Genomic DNA, 26581 nt, shown 5'->3' on the forward strand with positions numbered 1-26581 from the left:
TATACAATTTTTATAATAATATTAATAAATAATTTTTCTTACATTTCAAAAACATGAGCATTTACCGCTAATTTCATCCAAGCGATTGAGTTTTAATAATTGGAGTAATCGTTAAAATAATTTGAATGTTGTTCATAATTTTCATCTACATCGTAAGGACTTATGACATTGGTTTCATAATACTCTTCATATACTGGTGCGGTAATTTTAATCTCTTCTTGCTCATTTTTCGGGAAAGCTAAAACAAAAAGAATATTTATTTTTTAAATATTCCTCGAGCGATGGATTTTAATTAATTTTATTGCGTAATACTTTAATTATTTTTATTTATACTTCAATAACACCCCGTCGTATATCATAAAGGTAAAAAATCGAGCGTTCGATAAATTTAGCACAACAGGTGGTTATAGAATCGTTATAATTTATTCCGGTTGTCAAAATCTAGTTAACATTACATTAACGTGATGAGCGATATGATGTGGTACAATAGTTAGCTATAATTGTCTCTCGACAATTTGACGATAAGGCCATGCTTACTGTTTCCTGTATGGATAACCTACAACTTATAAGTAAATAATTAATCTATGCTCCTAATATATAAATAATCAAATTTATCAAGCAACTGATAAAAAATGTCAGTTGTTCTAACAGATCAAATATCCAGTACTGTTCTAAGTAAAATTAATAAAAAATAAAACTAGCATCTATAAACATATTATTTTTCATTAGGTACCTACATGATAAAATAAACAAACGAATTAATTATTTATGCTACAATTTAATAGTTTACATATGTACCTATAATAAGTAACACAAATGGAGATATTTGATGAACTTATAGTTTCGAATTTAATTTTATATTTTAACATCGTTTTAATTTCAAATAGCATTTATAAATACAAAATCGATTCTACTTACAATTGTAATGTGAAAAATGTATGCATTTTTACTTTGGAAATTAGTATTTTGCAACTACAATTATTTTATTAGGTATGTTGTATAATACTTCAGAATAACTACTTTGATTGTTTTGATTAAAATTGTACGTCTATTATGGTATCAACTCCGACAAACTGATAAATTTAAATTTTCAAATATCTCAGGATTGTTAAATTAAAGAGCTTGAAAATTAGTGAGTCTGATTTTTTTTACTGTGTTGTATTGGTTGTACGCATTTAAAAGAAATGATTAATCATCGAATTAAAACACGACGTATTTTATATGATATTATATCTTACCCTAGAATACAAACGGCATAATTCAAAATTTTTTGATTTTAAGTTAGTACTTTTGCTGAAACCGTCGGATAAATATCCATTATTTGCGATCATCATTTTTTTTCTATCTTATTTTAAGTTTAATTCAAAGTAGAATGTGATAAAAATATAGAATATATTTGTTGTTCTCCATAAGATTGTTTATTATTAAAGATGATTTATATTTTTGTGGTATTGACCATTAGGGAATTTATTGAACTTATATGAAAACAGAAAACAATGATTCATGACAACTAATTAAAAAAAAAAAAATCAAAATATCACTAAAAATTATATTGTCGGACGGTTTTGAAAATTCTTAAAATCTTTGATTGCATTTTCCCAGTAATTACTATTTCTGAGTTATGCCGTTTGTATTCTATGGGTGCGATATAATTCTTTGATTTCTGTTGTATATATTTTGTTTATTTTCCTGGAAACTTGTGAATACCTTATGTTAATTAATATTTTGAAAATCTATTACTAAGGAACAATTATGACGGCGTTGAATATAGGCAATTACTTATGAGTTAACGTCTTGCTTTCGGTTACATTTAATTTGAAACCATTTCACGGCATTGTAATAACGATAATAGGTTAAATTTATTAGTTTCACGTTTTAATTAATTAAACTCCATACCACGACAATAGCAGATTATTAGAATTTATTCCAAAATAGAATAAAAATTAAAAAAGGTATTTATATAATGTAACATTATAGCACGAATATCCGGTATACTAATTTATAATAACCGACCTCTTTTTAGTTTTTCTTTGGTTACGTTAAATATAATAATAAAAATGTTATGAAACTTATTTTTATATTAGGTATTTTTCTTACATAATCATCATTAAAATTATAAGTTCTTAATAAGTTTCTAATACTTCACTAATAGAACGATAAATTGAAAAAAGTTTACTTTATTAGTAACCTACGTTAAGATAATACAAGAGCGTTTAGTTGTACGTTTAAAATTGATAAATAATGTAATTAAAGAATTAAGTTAGATTTGAAGTGTAGTAAGCAATTGGCTGAAATTTAAAAGTGTTCTTTTCAATTTAAAAGTGTATTTTCTGTCATCAAAGGGATTACATTAGAAATAATTCAAACTTTTTAAAATAAAAATGTTTTGTTTAACAATAATCATATTGATGTCGGTTTAACTGGAGTTAATTTTTTGTTTCAGTTATATTATACATATACTTATTACATACTCGTATTATTACTTATATTATTTTAAAAATGATTAGAAGTATAAAATAGCAAATACATTTTTAATTTGAATTAAAATTTTATGTAAAAATTAAAAAAAATTAACACTATTAAATATCGGTCACGGAAGTTTTGGCACCACCGTTTTATCGTAAAATTTAAAAAATTGTGCATTTGACAAATATACGAGTAGGAGTGTATAGGATACCCTGTATATTTAAAATATAAACAATGAATTATAAAAAATAAAAATAAATTTTATCATAGCGCTTTTTTTTGGTTCAATAATCATGATAATATCACTTGTGGCATTTGAATATCTTGACATAGCAACAAGGACGAATTCAGCATCAATTCAAGGTTATATAAAAGAAATTATTTAACATAGCTTATCATAGGTAGGGATCTTTGTATCTAAAAATAATGAGACAAAACTATACTAAAACTGTCAACATATATTTTTCTTATCTATTATTTAGTTTTTCTAAACTTATTTACTTGCTGATGAATTACCCAAAGAAATAATTTTATTACTTGATGAATTTATATTCTATACATACATAGAATGTTTAATAAAAATTTGTCAAATATACAATTTTTTTTAAATTTTCGGTGTCAAAAATATCTGTGTTATACTCGATTGGCACTCAAACGGTGGAACTAAAATGTCTTAGACCAATTAAATATCGTGTTTTTCTTCATTTGTCTTATTACATTTCTTCCCTTATTTAATAATAGATCTAATAAAATGCAAATATTTCACTCATGGTTGATTAATATAATTGTTTGGTTTTAATTTACTTTTTTATGAATAGGAATTCGATAGTGCTAAGAAGTAAAAAAATTGGCAAACTATCTGCTAATAAAATCTAAATTTATTTCTGAAGTTACGAGTTCCTGTATTTTTGAGGACACCAAAATATTATATATATATATATATATAACTGTATACAATAGTGCAGTGGTCGTAATGGTGGTATAAAAAACATGAAATTAGTACTCGTGCGTATAAATTGAATAGGCAAGTTTAATGTGGTATTAGAACACATCATGGACATTCAATTACTGTACTTAAATGGTGGCTAACCATAATGTTGCTATAAATATGTATATTTATAACAAACCTAATATGATAGGCATGGGTGGGCCCGTACATTTTTAAGTTAATTAAAAAATGTGCATATCAATCAGTGTCGTAACCTAAATTATACTTGAATGCCCGTGGTGGAATATATTTTACTAGTAGTTTTGGGATAGCAGAAATTAATCATTTGTTGAAATCATCTAAATCTGCAAAGCTTTATTGATATTTTTTTTTTGTATACATTATTAGTTTTTTAGTAACATTTCAACGACCATTCTTTCGAGTTACATGATTTGCATTACCCAATTGTTGGTAGATATTGTTATAATTAGATTATTTTTATTGACATTAATATTATTGATACATAAATAAATTCATAAATAAGAAACAATCTTCAAATTCAAATCGGTGAATAAGACACTCATTTATTTATTTCATTATGAGGTACAATTTCACTTTATCGAAATAATGTCAACTTTTGTTCCTTATTAAATAAATAGCAATATTCAATATTTCCAAAGCTTAAGTATCGAACGATTTTATTACTATATGAATTTATGTATCTAATTTATACCCTTTGAATCCATATAAAAAGTACGTATGGGAATGTCGGAACACATTAAAAAACCATTAACTACAATACAATATTAATAAAAATGTAACACGTAACGATAAATACTTTAAATATTATCGTCTAGTATATAAAACGTTTTTCTTTTTTTTTTAATTTATACCTATAAAATAGGAATTTCTTTAAGCTGTTTTGTTGATTTCATTAAACATTTGATTAGTATTAATGATTTTTTTTTTCATATTCAAATCAAAATCGAAAATGGATGAATATATTAGAACTATTTTATACAATTGTTGTTATAAATTATGAGTAGCAAAGATCTAGAAAGTAAATTTTGTCCAAAGACGAAAAAATATTTGTATTATTATTATTTTTTGAGAGATTAAAAACAATGCAAATTTATCTTTTACATTATGGCGGTATTATAATTTATCCGAGGTACCAAATATTAAAAAGAGATTTTTAATATATAAATAAATAAACAAATAGTTTATATATAAAACAATAAATTTAATAAACAAATAAAAGCTTAACCTGGTTAAATTATTTATTATTATATAAACTAAATATTTATCTATATATTAATTTATGAGTATTAAATATTTAATAATTTTTAATGTATATTTTATTTTTTATTATTTTATTAAAAATGCTTAAATCAAATTTCATTTGTTTAATTATCAATTTATTTTGATAAAATATAAAATTTAAATAAAGCAATTTAATTTGAGGTCTTTAAGGTATGATTTTAATTAAATAAAAATTTTAAATCTGTTATTTATAAATGTATTAAATTAGAAAAATTAAAAATAAATGATTTTTAAATAGTTTTATCATGAACCCTGTTTTAATGTTTGTTTAAGGTAAATAATTATAAAAATATTGCTCACGTAAATATACACGTCTCTTGGAAATCAAACGGCTCAACTAAAATTAATAATTTTATAGTAAAAATAATAAAATAAGTGAAATTTATTTATATAATAATGAAAATAATAGTTTTAATTTAATAATTTGCTGACAGTTTTGAAAAGATTGTAATAATTTTAATAAAAAATTAACTTACATACCTATTATTAAGAAATATATTAATATAAAAAAAATAATCGTCTCTAGAGACCTGTATGATTTAATTTTACTGTGACTTCGTGTGTATAATATATGTTATATAACATGATGAAATTCTGTATACGAGTACACGCAAGTTTTATTTCCTAAGATGTATAACTTAAGTAATTGCTAGGTATCATATTTTATTGATTTTTATATACTTTATAAAATCAAATTCAAATCTTAATAACATGAAAAGTATAATGGATTCAAAGATAAATGATTAAATAGTATTTTTTTTTTAAAGTTAAAGTGACTCAAAGACTTTATATTTATTATATAGAAACGTTATATTTTTAAAGAAAATAAAAATAATTTGTAAGTTTTTAATTGGTTTTCGAGAAAATTATAACACAATAATAATTGCAAAAATAATTATTCTACACTCATTCTCAGTATTTGGAATACAATAAGGTTTTGAAATCATAATATGATAATATAGATTAACCGTCCCTTTGATCCTTTAATCTATAGACATTTTTTAAATGTATTTTAGTATGCTTCGTTTTTTCAATAAAAAATTAATTGAAACTATGAACTTTTTCATGAAAGGTATCCAATATATTTTTAATTCTTAAATTTGGTATTTGAGAAGTTATTTAAAATTATAGTTATAAAATTAAGTTGAATCAGTGGCATAGCCAGGATTAAGTTAAGGTGAGAGACAAGAATGGTTTTCAAAAGTTTGCATATAAAGGTACGTACAATGGTAATGTTAATACGGGCTTAGTTCCAAACTTATTTAACCATATTTTATACTACTGCAGTATAGAAATTGCTATGGTTTTTATATTTTACTTATGAAATAAAATTATTTTATTAACTAAACAGAATTTTTTTAGGGGCAAAATAATCACAATAAAGTCTTAAAGTAAACTTCTAAAATCCATCTTGCTTATACCCCCGACTTATGTAATAACTATTGTTATACAACATTATTATGCTAACTTAAGTTATACGCTGGTAAACTATTTATGTTTCACACTATTTACAAGATACCCCCTTGTAAAGTGTAAAGTAAATTATTTCACTCTTTATCGATTAAAATATAATTCATAAAATGATTATTATTGTGATGGTTAGTTTTTTCTATGATATCTCCAAAAGCTTTATCTGTTGCAAAGTATCACTCTTCACAATTAACAAAGATTAAACAAATAAAAATCAATATAAATGTATTAAATTTTATCTTTAATTTAGAACTTTAAAATATTTATAACTTAAGGTTCTTATAAATTATAAGGAATAGTGCAATATGATGAATATAATGACCTATTTTTAATATTATTCAATGAAAATATTCATGAAACTTATTATTCATTAATGTGCCCAGATAAAATGTATAATAATATGATATTTATGTTAAATGTTTCTGAACATCATTTGGTACAAAATATTTTAATTATTTCATATTTAATTACGTCAAAAAGAAATCCCCTCACCTTATACAAATATGTTACTTTTTATTCGTAATAATATTTATATGCATTTTATAAAATAGTTAATTTTTTTAAATTTAGTTGAATTCTCGGAACATATAAAATACATTGTTATGAAAATTAACGGTACATCAATATGATTACCTATGAAATAAACATATTTTATAGTTAAGTATCATAACTATATTCTAAATTGTACTTTTTTATTTTATATTTTAATTGGTCTGAAATAAAGCTATATAATCACATCGAATTAAAATTTATTTTTTTTTGCATTTTTACTATTCTTTTCTCTTCTAAATCAAGGTACCACAAACGCTATCGATATGTGTCACTGTTTATGCATATACTCATATCATATATATGTATTATGGCTATTTTATTATTATATTTATGTCAGTAACTTTGATTTTATTTAATTCACATCATGTTCAAGAAAAAAAAATGACTGATTCGAATTATTCATCGAATTTCGAAACTTTTGGGTGTCTAAAGATCTCCAGTTATGATTTACTTAAATTGTAATTAATCCGGCAATATTTACTCCGAGTAATATCATTATGTCACGTAATAATACACTACCAACATTTGTTACCGTCATGTCTGATAAGCGTCCATCAATAACACCAATTTAAATAATAAATCGCACTACTGTCTCAAGTATAATAACTATTCGAACCATTCATATTAATAAAATTATTCAAAATACTATACAAAAATCCCATTTTACTGAATTATTTTGCAATGTACCACAAAACATTAAAAATATATTTGATGGTGGTGTCTCTAATTAAGATTGTGTTGAAATAATTGCTCATAAAAAACACAAGCGCTCAAAACATTCTACAGCAGGAAAATCTCATAAATCCAAAAGCACTATAAAGCAACGAAATTCAAAATTTGTAACTGAAAATTGTTACACTACTTTGTCTCAAGTTGGCAGTATAATCAAACCGAGATAATAAACGAAGACGTCCTATCCACTGGGAAAATAAAACTATCTTCAATATTTATTTAAATGAATATAAATCACTTTTTACATAACAAAAACTTTGATTTAACACTTATCACCGAAACTTATCAATATAAATACTTATAAATACTCATTTTAAAATACATGGGATTGAAATAATTCGTGCGGATAATTTTTCCGGAACTATGCACGCAGATGTATTTATATTAATCAGGTATTCAATTCTTTACATAGAATTTCAAAACATAAATAATTCATACAAATATTTCAATCAAAATTCTATAAATGCATCCACATTTCTAGTAACTTTAAATTCTTCAAAACAAAAGAAATAATGCTTTTCCTATCCGTATAACTAAGCTAATATAAGCCTAATGTAGAGCTAAAGCTACCTAGAGCTACCTGAAAAAATTCAAGATACCCAATTGACAAAATTCTATTTGACCAGCTATAAAATACGCTCAAAACTGAACTGTTCAAACACAGATTTTCAAAATTTGAATCTCGTCTAGAATCCCTAACTCCATCTGATGGCGCAATCTGGCGTACCACCAAGTGGAATTAATAAACCAACGTGATATTATCCCTCCACTAGTATGCCCAAAAAGAGAACTATTGACATCCAACACGGAAAAAGACATCTCTTTGGAAACTTTTTATTCGGAACTTTTACTTCTCATCCATCCAGCTTACCAAATAATGACCATATAGACGTAGCTCATTGATTTCTGTATGCTTCGCTACTAATATCGCTACAAGCTAAACCTAAACCTAATTACTCTATGTAAAATACTCAAAAAATTACTCGTAACGAGTTTCATCTAAAAAAGTTTCCAAGGCACTATTTAATATCTAATAAAATAGTTCAACATCTTACAAAAAAATCAATACTTGTGTTAATTTATATATTCAATGCCATGTTGAGACTATCACATTTTCTTTCAACGGGGAAATACTCAATCATCGTTATGATTTCACAACTAGACAAACCCAAGTAATTAGTTACATCATACCGACCAATCAGCCTACTACTTTTACGTTTGGTAATTTATTCGATAAACTACTACTAAAATACAAGTACAGTACAGCCATAATCCACAAAAATAATATACTGCCAATATCTCAATCCAACCAAACGTAATACCATCTACCAAGAACACAGAATAACTAATCACATATCTACTTTTTTTGAGAAAAAACATTTCTATCCAGGAGTCTTCCTTGATATCTCTCAAGCGTTTGACTGAGTGTGGCACGATGACTTATTATTAAGGTTTAAACCTTTTCTACCTGCACCTTATTATCTTATTAAAAAATCCTTCATATAAAATCTCTGTACGTACTACTAATTTTGTGTCCCTCAGGAAAACGATTTATCGCTTATACTTTATAACGTCTATACTTCGGATATTTCATCAACCAACAACACTATACTTACAACTTATGCCGAGGATATGACAATCCTAGTTTCGAACCTTGACAAAAATGTAGCTACTAATTATATTCAATCCCACTCAAACCTTATATCAAATTGAGCTCAACTGGAGGATAAAATTCAATGAGACAATATCGGTACAAGTAAATTTGACATTACGACTTAAAGAATATCCCACACATTAAAATTGTGTCAGTACTGAGAAAGAGGTAAAGACTTCTGAAACTGAATATCAAAATCTTCTCACAACCATATTATTTACTTATAACGGTCCTGGAATTTCCATTTCATTTAAACGGATTTAAAATCATCATAAAGCTAATATATTTTATCATATTGATTGAGTATGATTGGTATTTTCGACCACAAAACCACTTCTGCGTTTTTACCGATCGAAAATATCGGTTTAACAACTGTTATATTGAACTCACTTATCGGTCCTCTGGCCGATAGCGGGTCATCGTCTCTAGCTGTGCTAGGATGGACGACCACAGGAATTGTCCGGATGACGTTCCGAGTTTTTTTGGATCCGTGTACTGGGATATCAGACTTGCTGACCACCGCATTGAAGCCATGCACCGGATCGGCCGTGTAGTCTACTGTGCGTACAGTGCCGTCGGGTTCCACAAGACTGTACTGCCCTCTGACCACATCGCCGGTCCGCTCTTCCGATTGATGTTTAATATCACCCGTAGACGGGTCGTGCACGCCATACTTGTACATGTAACTGACCGGTACCTGTTAAACGACAAAATTTCGAACACGTTAAATACAAAGTGTTCGAGAAAAATGGAAAATTTGAAATACTTCTCGCCCAAGAAAAAATAAATACATTTACATACATTTTGCTATTGAATACTAAATCTGCATAATATTATATGCTATTGAGAGTCCAAAAATAAAAATATCATGTCTTGAAATGAATGTCTGTAAGATAATATCCATACTTTGTACGCATACATGAATATGTGCCTCGTTCGGTATTAAAAAGTTACCAACAAAACTAGGGTTGTCTATTATCTTTTCCATAATTTTTTCGTATTAAATTGTAACGGCCTTAATTGGTGATCCGATGATTACAGCACCAGCAGAATATTTGGATAATGAAATTGTTGGATAAATTCGTACAATATGTCAACGTTGGATTTCAAGAATATATATAAGGATTAATGGACTCTATTTAAAGAACATTAATTTTAAGACATAATATTTTTAACTTCTGTACTCTTAGTATCATATAATTTAGATTTTGTTTTCAATAATAAAATTGCATAAATACCATTTTATTTTTATTCTTAAACGGGTTATTTAAAATGTTCTTATTTTCTTGGAAGACTTATTTTTAGGTTTTTGGAAAATTTTTAAAATACATCACAAATGCTAAAATATCTGACTAATACGGAAATAGATTGGATTATTATTTTTTTCTTACATATAGGTATATACATCGAAAAATGTATATATATATATATATATATATATATATAATTATGCATAAATATTTATATATATTTAATTATAACTAGATAACAGATTAATAAAACAAGCTTCTTAAACTCGTTTTATTATTTCCATGAAGTATATACAAATCAAGCAAAATAATTGATTTATAAAAATTAATTCCGACAAAAAACCAACCTTAAGAAATACGTAAATAAAAATTATTTTTTCTGATATACAGAAAACTAAGCCTTGGATAAACACACTAAAAATTATATTTGATATGATTCTAAATGTAAAATGTGAAGACCCTTTTATTCTATGTTAAAATTTAATTAAATCACAAACAATAAATGATTCTCATAGTATCATAATATTCATACTATTTGGTAGGTATACTTCTTGCATAAATTAGGAGTATTTAAATTAAAAAATGTAAAATAATATCATATCATTATATAATAATATAAGATTTATTACATTTCTATATCATCAATATTTCTCTCTATTAAATTCGTAATATATTTTAATTTTCTCCGTCTCATGACTGACAAGCCGTCTATTGAAAGGAAATATACTTTTTTTTATATAAACTGCGGACTTGATAAAATTTTACGCTTGTAATGGAAAGTCAATCGTATCCATTTAAGTGCGATTTCTAAGATAACGTTTTACAATAAAATTGAATGTATACGTAGAGTAGTTATATAAGGGAATGTTTCATCTCCAAATCTAATAATAAAATCTCTGGTTCAATAAAAAAAATTAATTGAAAAATAACCAATTGATTATTGAAAAACTATAGTAAATTACTAAAAATACATTATTGTATTACCGTATAAACAAATCAGCTTCAACCTAAATTGTCATACTGAAACTTATCGGCAATTGATTTTCGTTTGATTTGATAAAATAAGATAACACGTAAGGTCTTAATTATTAAAATATTCTTAAATGGTTCATGAATATAATCTTGATATGTTAATATTATTTGATCGTCATTAACTTTATACAAAAATGTTTAATTTAAATATTTACACCTTTAAAATATTACATTAATATTCGAGTCTCAAGTTTTTTTTTAAAAAAAAAAATGTAATTAAAATTAAAAATTAATAAATGATTAATATTTGTAAATTAATATGTAAATAAATAAAAAAAAAATAGTTTATATAGAGAAATAATTAAATAAAAGCTTACCTTGGTGTATTATTATATTTGTTATGTACCTACGACAAATTTCGAAGTAATAATTCATCAACAGTTGCAATTTTATTAAATTTGTACGTACATACCTGATAATGCATTTTTAATTCAAAACCAGTTGTACTTTACAATTATATTAATATTCCATACTAAGCTTTTATTTATTTATTTATTTATTTATTTATTTATTTATTTATTTATACTTGTATTTATAAACTATTCGTTTATTTTTATATTCATTTACGAGTATTAACCATTTATTAATTTTTAATTTAATTTGTTATTATTTTTTTTTTTTTTTTTAATTTGCCTTTGTTCGCACATTACAGCAAAGCGATTATATAAAAATTTATTAAAGTTATTATTTTAAAACTTACAATTTGAATACTAATGTAATATTATAGGTATAAATATTAAAATTCAGCATTTTTTATATAAAGTTAGTAAAGATATAGTTTAATTTAAATAACAAATTAAAATTATAATTGCCAATCATTTAAAAGTTTTATTGATTTCTAAATACATCGTAACCTCTTAGTTCAAGAAATTATATACTGAACCTTATAGTTTATTGAACTTTCATCATGGGCAAATAACAACGATTTTTGTAGATTTATTGTGATAAATATAATGTTAAGTACAAATATTATAATCTTGAAAAATATAAAAATGATAATGAATAAATATATCTGAGAAAAGAGTACATAATATGTTTTATCGTGCAGCTACAAAATGTTTTGTATTTAATATTTTTTATAACTTTGATACAATAACAAAAAAATATAATACAATTTCTTTTACATAATATCATTATGACATGTTTATTAACTGAATATAAGTTGAGTTTTTAAAAATAGATCAGTTACATATGATAATAAAATCATTGAATTAATATTTGGCTGTTTAAGAGTGATTCCCTCCTCCTCAAAAAAAAAAAAACGTATATTTAGCATAAAAATTGAATAAAATTAATTAAATATATACAGTATATATTTATACACTATATTATACACTGATTAAATTTAAACTAATATGGTTATTATTATCAAAAACGACCAAAACAAATGTGAAATTCATGAAATTTAAACTTATATTAATCAACCATAGGCATTTAGTATATTAAATTAAAGAATCTGAATTTGGTATTTTTAATATTTTTATAATCATGACTTTACGTGTAATTTATGGTATAAAAACGAACGAAAATCAACTGTTCATAAGTTTCAGTTTGATAACTTGGATCGAAGCAAGTTTTTCTTTGGTTGTATAATAGTGCTATTGTATTTTTTACGCCGTAGAACATATTATTCGAGTATTTTCTACGCAATGTTATAAATGCGTATTAAATCGAAGATAATAATGCTAATGACAGAAATGTTTAATGCTAAGAAATTTAATGGCAATCAATTGTTCAGATGGAACGATGAAGATATTAGTCTTTTGTCTATCAACTGTGCTGTGCCGTTATTTGTTAAATCCTTTTTTTTTTGGTATGATTATATTTTCATGTAGTTCAATCTTAAAGAGTCGGGAATACATCACATATGGTACTTAAATGTGTAATTTTGCAAATTGTTTGTAACTTTTTATGAAAAAGGTATGAAAAACCACAGTATTGAAGGTAGAGTTTTTATTTTAAATAATAATATATATTCGTTTTCAGAAAAACGGCCCTAAAAAAAAAAAAAAAAAAAAAAATGTATTTTACTTAATTCGTGTCATATTAAACTGATTTTACTTTTTCTTTTTCTTTAAAAATTTGATACTTGTTTATTAATTAAATAATTCATTATAAATATTTTTTTTAGCTCAAACTGTAGGCAAATAAAATAAAATAAAATAAATCATTTTTTTTTAAATTTTAATAATATATAGGGTTTCATAATTCACGATATTTTTTTACATGCAAAATAATATTCTATTGAAGTTATTTCTATTACTTGTATAATTAGAGTATTTTTTTAATTTTTATTTTTTTAAGTGATTGTATGTTTTATTATTATGTGTGTACAAAATTATATTGTAAGATAATAGTAAGTTTCAAGAGATATTTTGTTGTGACATTCATTTAAAACTTGAATTTGTATTTCATTATTATTATTTATTTTTTTTTTAATTAAATTAAATTTGAATAATAAATATATTAGTAAAAATAAATTGTCTTGAACTTCATAAAAAAAAAAAAAAAAATATATGTATAGTAATTTTGAAGTAGCTGCTGGAGATTAGATTACATTTTAAATTTCTAAAGCATTTATGAAAATAACAATATCAAAAAGAAGATTGAAGAATTTCCTTTGTAAATATTCAATTGATTACAAGAATAAAGTTATAATAGCATAATGTTTAAAATTTTATTAGTATAATATGAATTCAAACGTCTCAATTTATGTTTTATAAAATTTACGAGCTTAAATAATTTGACTTAGCTTTTAAAAATTCTAGAAACTATTCTCATTATGTTAACACTATTGAAGTGTACTTTAATTTTAATGTAAATCAATGTTAGTTAAAATAAAAAAATCACAATAATCAAAATCACAAATTTGCTACTTTTGATTTTTAAGAAATTTTTAATTAAAATTCTAATTTGTTTTCTGTGTTACAATAATTTATATGTTATATTTTATGGTAAATTAAACGCATATTATGTTGTATTATAGATTTGAGTAACAATTTTATTTTTGTTTTGTTTTAAGCAAAATAAAAATAAAATAATAACTAATATCCAACAATCTGAAAACGAACAAATCTGAAATTAATTTTACTCTATATACCTTAACCATCAAAACGTACATACTGCCATAGCACATAGTTATGTTATCATTTAATAAATTCCAAATGGAATTTAATCTAGAACTAAATAGAACAGGAGTTATAAATTTTACGATGTTTACTGAAGTAGAGGATATATGTAGGTAACTAATGATAAACATGAAAGAGAGTTGAATAAACGAGTAGTATATTTTGTCGGTATGTAATCAAAGTTTACGTTTTGAAAACTTTTTTTCTATAAATTCTTAGATGTCTATAATAATAGAATCTTACTATTCTTGGCAAAATATAAAAGAAATAACGAAACTGTACTATGATACGGTAGACGGTAATATAATGGTTTGAAAATTATCTAAACTGCGGGATAAATAGAGGACCACTTGTAAAACTACTATGAATGGGCAAGAATTTATGAAAATATCATTCATTAAACATGTTATTATCATTATAATACTTTTTATATATTTTTTATTTAAGGGAATACCAATGTAACATATAAATCTAGCCTTGCAGAGAGTGGTGAAATAAATACTTCCAAACAGTAAATAACTACACATGACTTAAAATTATCAAGTGATTTTTCCATACCTAATAAGAAGCGTAGAAATATCTATCAATAATGAGTTTAATTAAATTTTAATTGTAAATAAAATAACAATGAATAATATTGAAAACTCAACTTAGTATAAAATATAACACAAATTAGTATAAATAAAAATAAAAAAATGTTACCAAAATCGCAAAATCATTGATTAAGCTCATATATTTTTTTTTTTTTAAATTTTAACCTTATTTTTTATCGTTATAAATATATTTACATATTATTGATGGGTCAAGCTGTTCGGTTCGAAATTGGAACTCTGTATGAAAAAAATTGAACCGAACTATCAAATATTTTTTACTGTTCGAAAATCGAACTTGAAAATATTTGTCGAATCAGACTTACTGGACACGATAGTTCGAAAACCAAATATTTGTACAATTTTTAAAAAGTTATTTTTGAAAAATAAAAATTGATAATGATTATTTTAGAAATAATTAGACTATTGGCGATAGTGATGATCTGTAAAGGGCACGTTATGCATTATTTATTATAATAATGCTATTATTACAATAATAATGTTATTTTTCCAGTCGTATGTTAAACATTTACCCTCCGCCGACCAGAACATTAATAAGTTGTTTATCGCCATTAGAGGCAGTGTATCTACATTCATGAATTAGCTATTTTTGTTTTTATCATATTTATTATAGAGGTTAAAATCTATTTTGGGTAAATCCATGGTAATATTCTGATACCGCAACTGTGATGTTAATAAAAACATGTTTACAACTTACGCCATACATTATAAATTCTACTTATCATTCTATATTTGTGAATTATAGTTATTATTACTATTTTTTTATATATTATTAAAATGTACTGATTGTATTGTCATATTACACTCAATACTCAATACTCAATTAATTTTTTATAAGCTAAAAAACAACACGAGAGAGCACAATAATGGTTTGGAAAAATAATAATAATAATAATAAAAAATTATTTAAAATTTAAATGTTTTGTAAATAATACAATTACTTAGACTTAAAAGGTAAAATGTAGAATAGGTAATACGAAAACTTAAAATACAATAGTAATTAATAATTATGGTTGATTTAATTTGTAGGTAGGTACAATGTACACGATAAAAATTAATGAGTTCGAGTTCGAGTTCGACTTAAAATCATAATAGGTTTGGTTCGGTTCGGTTCGGTAGAAAATATGAAGGTTCAGTTTATTTTGAGTTCGAAAAAATAATTTAAAGTTCAGTTCAAGTTCGGTACGATTTAAAAAATCATTGTTCGACTCATCATTAATATATATATAACAGACCTTTTTTAAGTTCCAATTTTCTAACGAAAATATTGAACATTTTTTCAATTTTTTCCACAGAAGTGTACTAAACAGTTTCCTAAGGGTAATCACTCGATTTTTCATTTTTTCGTCTGAGAGTGGATGAGAGAGGATGTATTGTATTAAAAGGTGGCGGATTTTCAGAGAGTAATTTCAAAAAATTTTCTTACAAAATTGAATTCCAATAACTCCCTATAAGTTATGGTTGTGCTATTTTTATTGATTTTTGCAAAATAGTAGGGATGGAAGAGAGATGTATTTTATTTTAATATTACGGTTTTTTTTTAGCGTGGAATTTAAATAATTTAACATTTTTTTTTTTTTCAAAAAGTAGTTCAAAATAATCCTTTGAGTCAACTATTAGTTCCAATTCTATTGATGTCTAAGAAAATGGAAATAATGTTGTTTAAAAGAAAAACGTCACACCCGTATGTGTATCTCCAAACATTCAACATTGTAAATTTGCGTTCTATTGTTTAAATGTGGTGAGGTTAGCTTTAATATTAGAGGAAACTAATTTCTTATCAAATCTTAAGGAAAGAATATTATCTGTGTTTTTGGTTAGTTTTAATTTTCAATCGAATTATGAATAAGTAAAATATTATAATTAAAAAAACTCATAACTATCTGATCATCAAAACAGATATTTCTTTTAAAGTTTGATATTATTGAAAATTCCATTTTATCCCAAAAAAATTTTCAGTTCACTTCAGAAGAGTTCAGTTTTTAATAAAAGTTTGTTTAGCAATGACAAAAAAATAAAGCATAAGGTAAGTTTTTAGCATATTGTGAAGTAGATTCGGAAAATAACTGCATTTCATATGAAAAATGTATACATGTGGTATACCAAAAAATTTGTCTTGAGTCATTTAAGAATATAATAAATCAATATAAAATAATTCAAGTTAAATTATACAAATTACATTTATAACTATAAAATAATTTGTAGATATCATAAATTATAAAAATGATGTATATTATATGGATATGCTTTAAATAGTTTAATTATAATAAAAAACAATGTATAAATACAATGTGCTCGTATATACGATTAATTTATTCAACATACAAGTGGAGTCGGGTTATTCAGCTAATATATTAAATAACAATTTAAACTACAGAACGTAATGATTTTAATGATATATGGTAGAATAATATTATTTTATTTAAAATAATTAGTAATTTAAAAATAAAAATTTTTCTTCGATAATTTTATTCTTTTTTATACATTTTTTTTAATACAAATAAATAAAATATTATTCAGAAATATTCAACGTAAAATCGTATAAGGAATTTAACTGTAACTGTATACTCAAATAGTTAAACTACTTAAACTTAACAGAGAACAACATTTAAAGTAGGTTTTATGAAAATAACAAATAAATTAAAATCATAATAACTTTTAACAATCAGTGACATGTATACAAGTTTTATTTGACAGTAATATTTTTAAATAATAGTTATTAATATGGCTATAACTAAGTAATATTATAAATTTTTAAGCAAAAGGTTCCCGTAATTATATACTTCTGATATTGATAATTGTAACTGAAAAACATGTATTTTACTACGGTTTTTATATCAATAGTTATGTGACTACCATGAATGCTACAATTATATATAATTTAAATTTTAAAATATAATTTTGGGCATACAAACATTTCCTATGGTGACTTCTATAGATGCCACAATTGTCTTATTCGTTAAATTTTATTTTTAGGTTTGCACGTTAAAATATGCATAACTTGTAGTTAAGTATATTATGGCTAATATTCCTACTATATATACTATACTTCCTTACAATAAGCTAATATATAATTCGGTGTTCTTACGTAATAATCAATATCTGATTGACCTGGATATCTTGGCCTTGACAACGATATATTTACTAATAGTAGTAAACATGGTATTACCTGAAAAATGTATAATTTTTTTATTATTTTGGTTGTCGTACTATAAAATGCTTACTATATGATTGCTAAATTTGATAAATGTTTAAAAAGTACTATGTGCACTGTTTACATCATGATGCGCTTTTATTATTATTTTCTAAACAATTACATAATAGCATTATATTTCAATAATTTAAATTCTAAGCCTTATTACTCAAAGAATACTAAAATATTTGACTTTACGTAAACACTTAATATTACATTGTTTATAAGCTATTATAATTGTTATTCATTTTTAATATACTTAGATTACAAAATAGGCTAACAACAATACAGAAACGTACATAAAATATGGGATTTTAAGGAATAAATCTAGGCGCAAAGAGCATATTTCATACATTTTTAATAAGATTTTAATTAACCTCACTCACAAATAGTTAAAAAAAAAAATGTTTAAAATACTGTTTAAAATTTGTGTTTACATATTGTCTACAAACCTATCTATAATACATACTGACTATTGACTATTTAAATATTTTTTAACCTACTACTTTGTCATTTTTTATTAGGAACTAATATAAAAGAATTGAAAGGCTCTAAATTTTTGGGAGTTGGTTAAACCACTCAATGGAATTTCTTTAAATTTATAAAATCAATCAATACTTTATTACCATTCAATGATTATCTTAAAAGTTACTACGATCTACGGTTATCTATTTGACAGTTAGTTTTTTTTCAAATCGATTGATAAATCTATTAAAGTTATAGTATTCTTAGAGCATTTTTACAATACTAGGATGTAGTATTTAAAATAGTACACGCTATTAAAAAATTAGTGCTTTCCCCTGTTTGCTTTGAATTAAAATAAAGATTGAAGAAATTTCACAACTTTTATTATTTATTTATTGAAATTATAATACAATGCATGGTTGCATTATATATATTTTCATTATTGGTTATAATAATTTGTTGTTTGCATTAAATAACTCATTTGTACTTAAAAATATTTTAGAAGTCGTAAACTATCAAATAATTTTAGAAATAGTTACACCTAATGTATTAATTTAATTATTATAATAAATACGTAATATTATAAATTATTAAATGTTTATGATATCAAACTGCCAAGATTCAATATCGTACATTGTATGAATATTAGTTTTTATAGTATAAACTATACCATTATTAAAATATACAGAAAAATATAAGTATGTCTGTAAATACTTAACAATTTTTCTCAGAATGAAAATCTAATAATTAAATTTTATTTACTTAAAAACAATTCCAAGTTATTATTATTATTTACGTAAACACCTTTGTAGGTTCTACCACTATACGAGTACATAATATATATTTTGATACAATTTAATTTTATATATTATTTTATGTAATAAAATGTTCTTATGTATAAAGAGAAAAATTAGACGTATATAATAATGGATTCATTAATGTATTAAAATTAAACGTAAAAATAAATTACTACAAATATTATTGGTGTATTTTGTGGAATTTTCAACAAAAATTTATTTAGGGATGACAGAGTTTTAATATCATATAAATCAACATAAACAACATTAGTTAAAAATAATCTTCTATATGAAAACACTAAAAAAATAATACAAACAAATTATTATTAAAACTTTTATAATTACGGGAATTGTATGTAACAATGCTTACTGTTTGGATCTTAATTTTAAATAGACTTACTAATTACAATGTTTACACTTAAAAACATCTTTGAATAACCAACATTTTCTTACGTAACTCTATGAGTGATATTTTTCAACTTTGTAAAATAAAAGTAAGACGTTAATATAAAAGTGTGGGTTTTTGTAATTTCATTGAATAATTAATTGAATATACGTTTACAAGTAAACAAGGTCGGATGTAAGTATATGTATATATTGTGTTTCAACTTTTAAATAATTTTCTTATGGGACTTGGCATTACATCTAAATATCAACGACGAAATATTTCGACATTCGTAATTCATAATATAACTATATTTAACTAGCATACTAATTACAGTTTAGTTAATAATCAAAATACAATGTAATGTACATTATATAAATCAATGTTAAGAATCCTTTTGTGATCAATATCTATACTATTTATAATATATAATATTTATATGAATTATATATATGTATGTATTTTTGCAACATGCTCTTTTATAATATTTTGTTTATTTGTGTTTAATTTTTCAAGGATATCATAAGAACGAAAATTATTTAGAAATCGGATTAACTTATAGTGGACAAGGTTATAAAAACAGAATTTATTTTGAGTTCAATAGTTCTGATTCATTCTAGTTCTGAATTAATAGAAGGTCATTTACTGGGAAAGGGACAATGTTTAAAAGAAATATATAATATTTTTTTACATTGGGTAAATGTTGACATTTTGTGATAGCAAAAACGTTTTTAGTACATTTTTTTCAATATATTTTACGAAAGCATTGATATGGTTCAAAATATTCTAATGAACCGTATCAATACTATTATAGTTTGAACAATAGATTTAGTATATTACTTTAAATGAATGTCTTTAAAAATTATGTAGGACAATAAAATAGATTATTATGTATTTAAATACTTAAATTTTTGTTTTTCATTCATTTTTATTTATTTTATATTTTTTTATTTTATTCATACCTATAAATTTCTATTTGAACTTTTGACCTAATTTTTTCTCTTCAATTTTCAATCACAACATTTTTACATCATTTGCTTCATCCATTTCTTTTTTTTTTTTTTTTGTGAGTTGATAATTTTCATTACTTTTAACGTTGAATAAGAAATCTTTGTTTGGCATTATCTATAAGATGATACAAGAAAAGGTTTTCAAATTGATAATCAAAAGTTACGGTGAAAACTGTATAGAGTGCTTTACGAATAATAGTGAATTTATATGAATGTATACCATGTAGAATATTCAACAATACAAATGATGGATAATATTATTATTCATTATAATCTGTTTAGAAATTGTACGAGTTGTTTTTTATTTTTTTTTTTAATTTTTATTATTTATTTAATCATTTTTATATATAAACTATTTGTTAGGTAATTTTTTTGTATATAGAAATAGTTTTGAGTTTTTTTTTTTAAATGTTAAGAAGTAAATTTATTTATAAATACAATTTTTTTGACCTCATTGACAATTTATTAGAGTTAATTTTTAATCATAAGTTAATTATGCAGTTTTAAGTTAAAATATTTAGAACCGTGGATACGTTTTTTTATTATTTTTTGATAATCCATAATAATCAGGCCCGTATTTAAAAATTTGGCGCCCCCATGCATATAATTTATGCCTCCCCCCCAAAATATTAATAATAATAATATAACACTTATTATTTCGTCTATAATCGAGATTCTTTAATATTAAAATATAACTTATAAATGAAAATCGTTTAATACTTTTTTTAATCAACAAATTAAACAAATTATAGCATAATAAAACATACAATTTCCTTTTTTTTTTTTTTTTTACTAACAAATTATAGTATAATAAAAATACAATTTTTTTTGAATTTACTAATTATAACATAATAAAAAAATTTCTTTTTTTTTCATTAAGTACCTACATAATTTTTAAAATTAATTTAGCTAAAATATTTTGCGGCCCCTGAGACTTAACGCCCTCGGGCATATTCCTATCCATGCCCCTCCCTAAATACCAGCCTAATTATAATCAATATTTTTACAGAAATGTTCTTAATTTTTATTTGTTATACAAAATTGGCATGAACTATTATAGTTATAAAATATTTTATAGACAAGTAAGTTACAAAATTATTCTTTTTGAATTACAATGTCATAAGTGCACATAATTAAATACTAATACAAAATTATTATTTAGAACAAAATTAAACAATCTTTATTTTATTTTTTTTTAATTAAGGACTCAAGTATGTAAATAAATTAAAGAGTTAAAAATAATATGAGAATTTGGTGTATTATATATATTATGAATGGTACCACCCTGGGGAGCGTACTCTTATAATAAGTGGAATAAAATCTAATTCTGAAAGTTAAATTATGTCTTAAATACGTACGTATATGTGTTTTATTCAGCAAACCTGTAGAATTCTTCGAATGAAAAAATATAGACATGATTTTATTATTTATACCAAATGAAAAAAATAAAAAATGGTAAATACTAAATAACTTATTTTATATAGGACACGACATCACTATTTATTTAACCTAGTTAAAAATTTACGTGAATATTTATAAACGTAAGTTTTTTAAGTAGAAGATTGATGAAGTTTAAAATACATATTTTAAAGTGTTGATGATGTACTTTAACTCAGTGGTTTACATAGAGAGGTTCGAACCTTCCCCCTCAAAATGTATGATAAGTTCAGCATACGTGTGCATTTATTTAACATATGTATTAGTATTTTTTAAATTTTTATTTTTTTTAAATGATTGTATATTTTATTATTATGTATGTAATATTTTTAAACGAGTAGAATATCTGAGTATAGTACTCAATAACTGAAAAAAGTTATAAAATTATATTGTAAGATAATAGTAAGTTTAACTCAGTGATTTTTGTAGAGGGATTCAAACCTTCCCCTCAAAATGTATGGCAAGTTCAGCATATGTGTGCATTTATTTAATATATGTACTTGGGATGGACTTGAAATCAGAATATCTGAATTAGTCTGGCGATAACGTTCGACATGAACACACGTTCGCGCGCACGTCCGCTCCGTTATCGGTCTCCGTAATTACTCCGAGTCCACCAAACATGGCGCCGCCTCAACCACCATAAACCCAAAAATCAAAATGGCATTTGTCCTCGCCTTCTAGCCCATCACCACAAGAAGAAAAGAAAATCAAACAATATACATCACCAAATCGATACGCGGCATTGGCCAAGGTCTCTGACGACGAAATTGAAAATGAGGTATTTAAACCAAACGAAAACATAGTAATCTGTGAGCAACTAAATAAAACTAAAACCACACCTATGCCTACCCGAATACCGGCGATCTACATTAAGAACGTCACCAACTTCTCAATATTCAGTAAGAAAATAATATCACTCACAGGCACTAACGATATTTCATTTAAGTCTACACCATCATTTATTATAATCCGCCCCAACAATCGCATAACCTACAACATAGCCGCACTGCAAACGTCAATACAAAGCAGTAATCAGAAATCTGCATCACTCCACTATCACAACTGATATTACAAACGCCCTGGCTGAACTTGGACACTCGGCCACGCGCGTGGTTAATATCAAAAAGAACCATCGTCCTTTACCAATATTCCATGTAGAACTGGCTCTTAAAGAAAACAATAAAGAAATCTTCAAGATTACAAAACTTCTTCACTCCGCAGTATTGATTGAAAAACCACATACCAAACGAAAAAACCCGCCTCAATGCTACACATGCCAAGCTTACGGCCATACGCGCAACTACTGTAGTCAGCAGCCTAGATGCGTTAAATGCGGCGAAAATCACTTAACAGATATGTGCACCAAAGATAGTAGCCTTCCGGCTAAATGTGCACTATGCTCTGGTGCACACACAGCTTCATACAAAGGTTGTATAATTTACAAAAAACTGACAAATTCAACAAACCAAAAAAGACAGAAATTTCTAAACGACAAGTCACCTCACGTCGTCATGCATCGCATGCTCCCCCGTCCGGTCCATCATATGCCAATGTAACAGCCGCCCAACCAATATCCAGTACTACAAATTCAAATTCAAATTCAACGTCAAACATCTTGAACGAACTCAAAATATTATTTAATCCATTAATTTCTCTGATAACTGTAATTTTAAGCAAATTAACAACAATATTCCCATAGCAGTCATTATTTCCAATATTAAATCTTTTATCAACAAACCTCATTAAAATTATCTACAATCCCATTCCATATTCTATTTGTATAAACCGTAATCTAAACTTTTAAACTGTAATCTACAAACTTGTAATAGCATGCAATATGCTGAAACATTTAATTATAATAAATAAATAAAAAAAAAAAAAAAAAATATCTGAATTATCCGGATTTATGAATTTACTTTTTATATAATTTATAATTGTTTTTAGTTTCAAGTAAAATAAATTATTTTATTTTATTGTAATAACAAATTAATATTATATTTTATGAATTTTAATTTACTTATCATGATTTCAACAGTTTTTATAATGTATTATTAGTTACCAAAATTACAATTTATTACATTGTTGAGTTTACTTTATACCTCTATGACTTACAGTAATATCATGACTGAATACCCATTTACCTTATCTTAACTGCATAAACTTTGATTGGTTATTGAATAAGATTTTCTAAAGATAAGTTGAATTTATACTACAATACAATATAATTAAATATGTGTAAATATAAAAATTAGTAATTGGAGACTAAAATTGAATTGAATAATCCGGATAGTTCGGATAATCTATGAAATCCGGATATGCCCATCACTAATATGTATTAAATAAAGTTGAACTGAATTATAAACTTCAACGTAGATGATTAAAATAAAACGAAATCGATACTTTTTGCCTTGCATTTGATAATTATTAATTTTTAATTTAATTATCTTATAAAATGTTAGCAGCTAACACTCCTGTTTATCTTGTTAAACGATCTCCATGATCAATCAAATTATCTGTATCTTTATATATATACATATATTATATGTATTGTAAATGTATGAAAAAAGTTATACAAAAAAATTGAACGAAATAAAGGTTTATAATCGAATGTATATGAATGCGGTAAATATTTGTTGTTTAATACAATAAATTAATATTGAACATGATTTGACTAGAAGATTTTGAGCTTTTATTAAAGTAATTGAGTTGATAGTTTACCCTAATTATATTTGTAAATGACAAAGAGTGGATGAGAATATTATAGTTGATGTTCAAAGATAAAAAATTTTTTTTGCAATTTAGTAAAAGTGTTGTCAAAAATATTAGTGTAGAAATAATACACACATAAGCAAAATTATATCGAGCAAACAACCAACGACTTTACAATGTTCGTAATATTATATTATGACAACATGATATAGTGTAACCACATAATGTATTTTAATTTGATGTTTTGGGTTTTTCGATACGTACTTGTAATATGGAGATGGTCATTTTGTTTAACGAAGTTCTAAATTAAATATCAAAACACACGCGTACACGTGCACGAGGTGAAATGAAAACGGACGTTCTGCGGCTATGTGTCCATATTCGAGTGCGACGTGTGTACTACAGAACACAAGCGAACATACACGGTATCCTGTCATTTACAAGTTGTATTTATACATGCTTGGACAGTTGTTGCTGTGTTATTTAACATACAAGTATGTGATGTCAAAAAACCTCTTAAAAATCGAATAACATAATGTTTTGATCCCATGGTGAACAATGGGACGACGACTATCAAGGTTGACCCATGTGAATTTGACTAGTATAGGTTTATTTCAGATAGCTTCACACGAGTTGACGTAATAACATCCACAGTCATTATTATTTAAATTATTTTATACGTATATGTGTATGTGTGTGTGTTTTTTTTTTTTGGTTTCCGAGGATATGTGGAAATCATTAATAGGTTGATATAGTATGTAGGCTCTGGCTCTGCGAGCGCACAGGTAAATATGTGTATTTAACGGTGTCAAAACATAAACGCAGATGCACGTTTGTGTGAAACAGAGTTTTGTAAGTACCAAATACAAACGTTCAGGAGAATAATAGGTGTTATGTGTGCAAGATCGGCAGTTGATTTCCAGGACAATTTTATACCGAATCAGGCCATCCGTTTCCCAGAAAACACGTATTATTATTATTTACCCATCCGTGTTCGAATAATTAATTTAAAAAACGAATCGTTAACAATTGATACAAGAATTTTTTTTTTCGATCGTATTCTTACTTGCAATATCGCAGCGGTAACCGTAATTCAATTTGTTTATTTATGCTAATACGAGTATTTATTTTAAATGATTTACTAACTGGATGCTCGAGTTTCGATCTAGTTTCTATAGATACACAAAAGCTACAAGGTCACAAGCATACCTACTAACAATCGAATTATATGCTGAAATTGTATGTATTTTAACACTAATACATTATTACTTATTACTATAATTAAAACATAATGATACAATATATTATTATGTACAAACTCTCGGTCCACGGACCATAAATGTAAATGTAAATTATATTGTGACTTAAAATACATCTATTTTATTTCATTGTTAGAATAATTTAAAAACGGTTTGGTAAACTGTTTATATTTTACT

The 26581-nt window shown here is 24.7% G+C and overlaps 1 protein-coding gene across 1 annotated transcript; it reads right to left on the reverse strand.

Moving 5' to 3' along the window:
- LOC112689878 (larval cuticle protein A3A-like) lies at positions 1-25554 on the reverse strand. Its single transcript, XM_025563750.1, has 4 exons — positions 25410-25554; positions 18235-18315; positions 9516-9822; positions 1-238 (listed from the first exon to the last, which is right to left on the reverse strand). Exons 1-4 carry the CDS (start codon positions 25428-25430, stop codon positions 93-95), a joined length of 555 nt encoding a protein of 184 aa, XP_025419535.1. The 5' UTR covers positions 25431-25554; the 3' UTR covers positions 1-92.
- Positions 25555-26581: the final 1027 nt, after the last annotated feature.

Source organism: Sipha flava, unplaced genomic scaffold (genome assembly GCF_003268045.1).
Source record: "Sipha flava isolate LNK unplaced genomic scaffold, YSA_version1 47_pilon_pilon, whole genome shotgun sequence".
In the NCBI taxonomy this organism is placed as follows: Eukaryota; Metazoa; Arthropoda; class Insecta; order Hemiptera; family Aphididae; genus Sipha; species Sipha flava.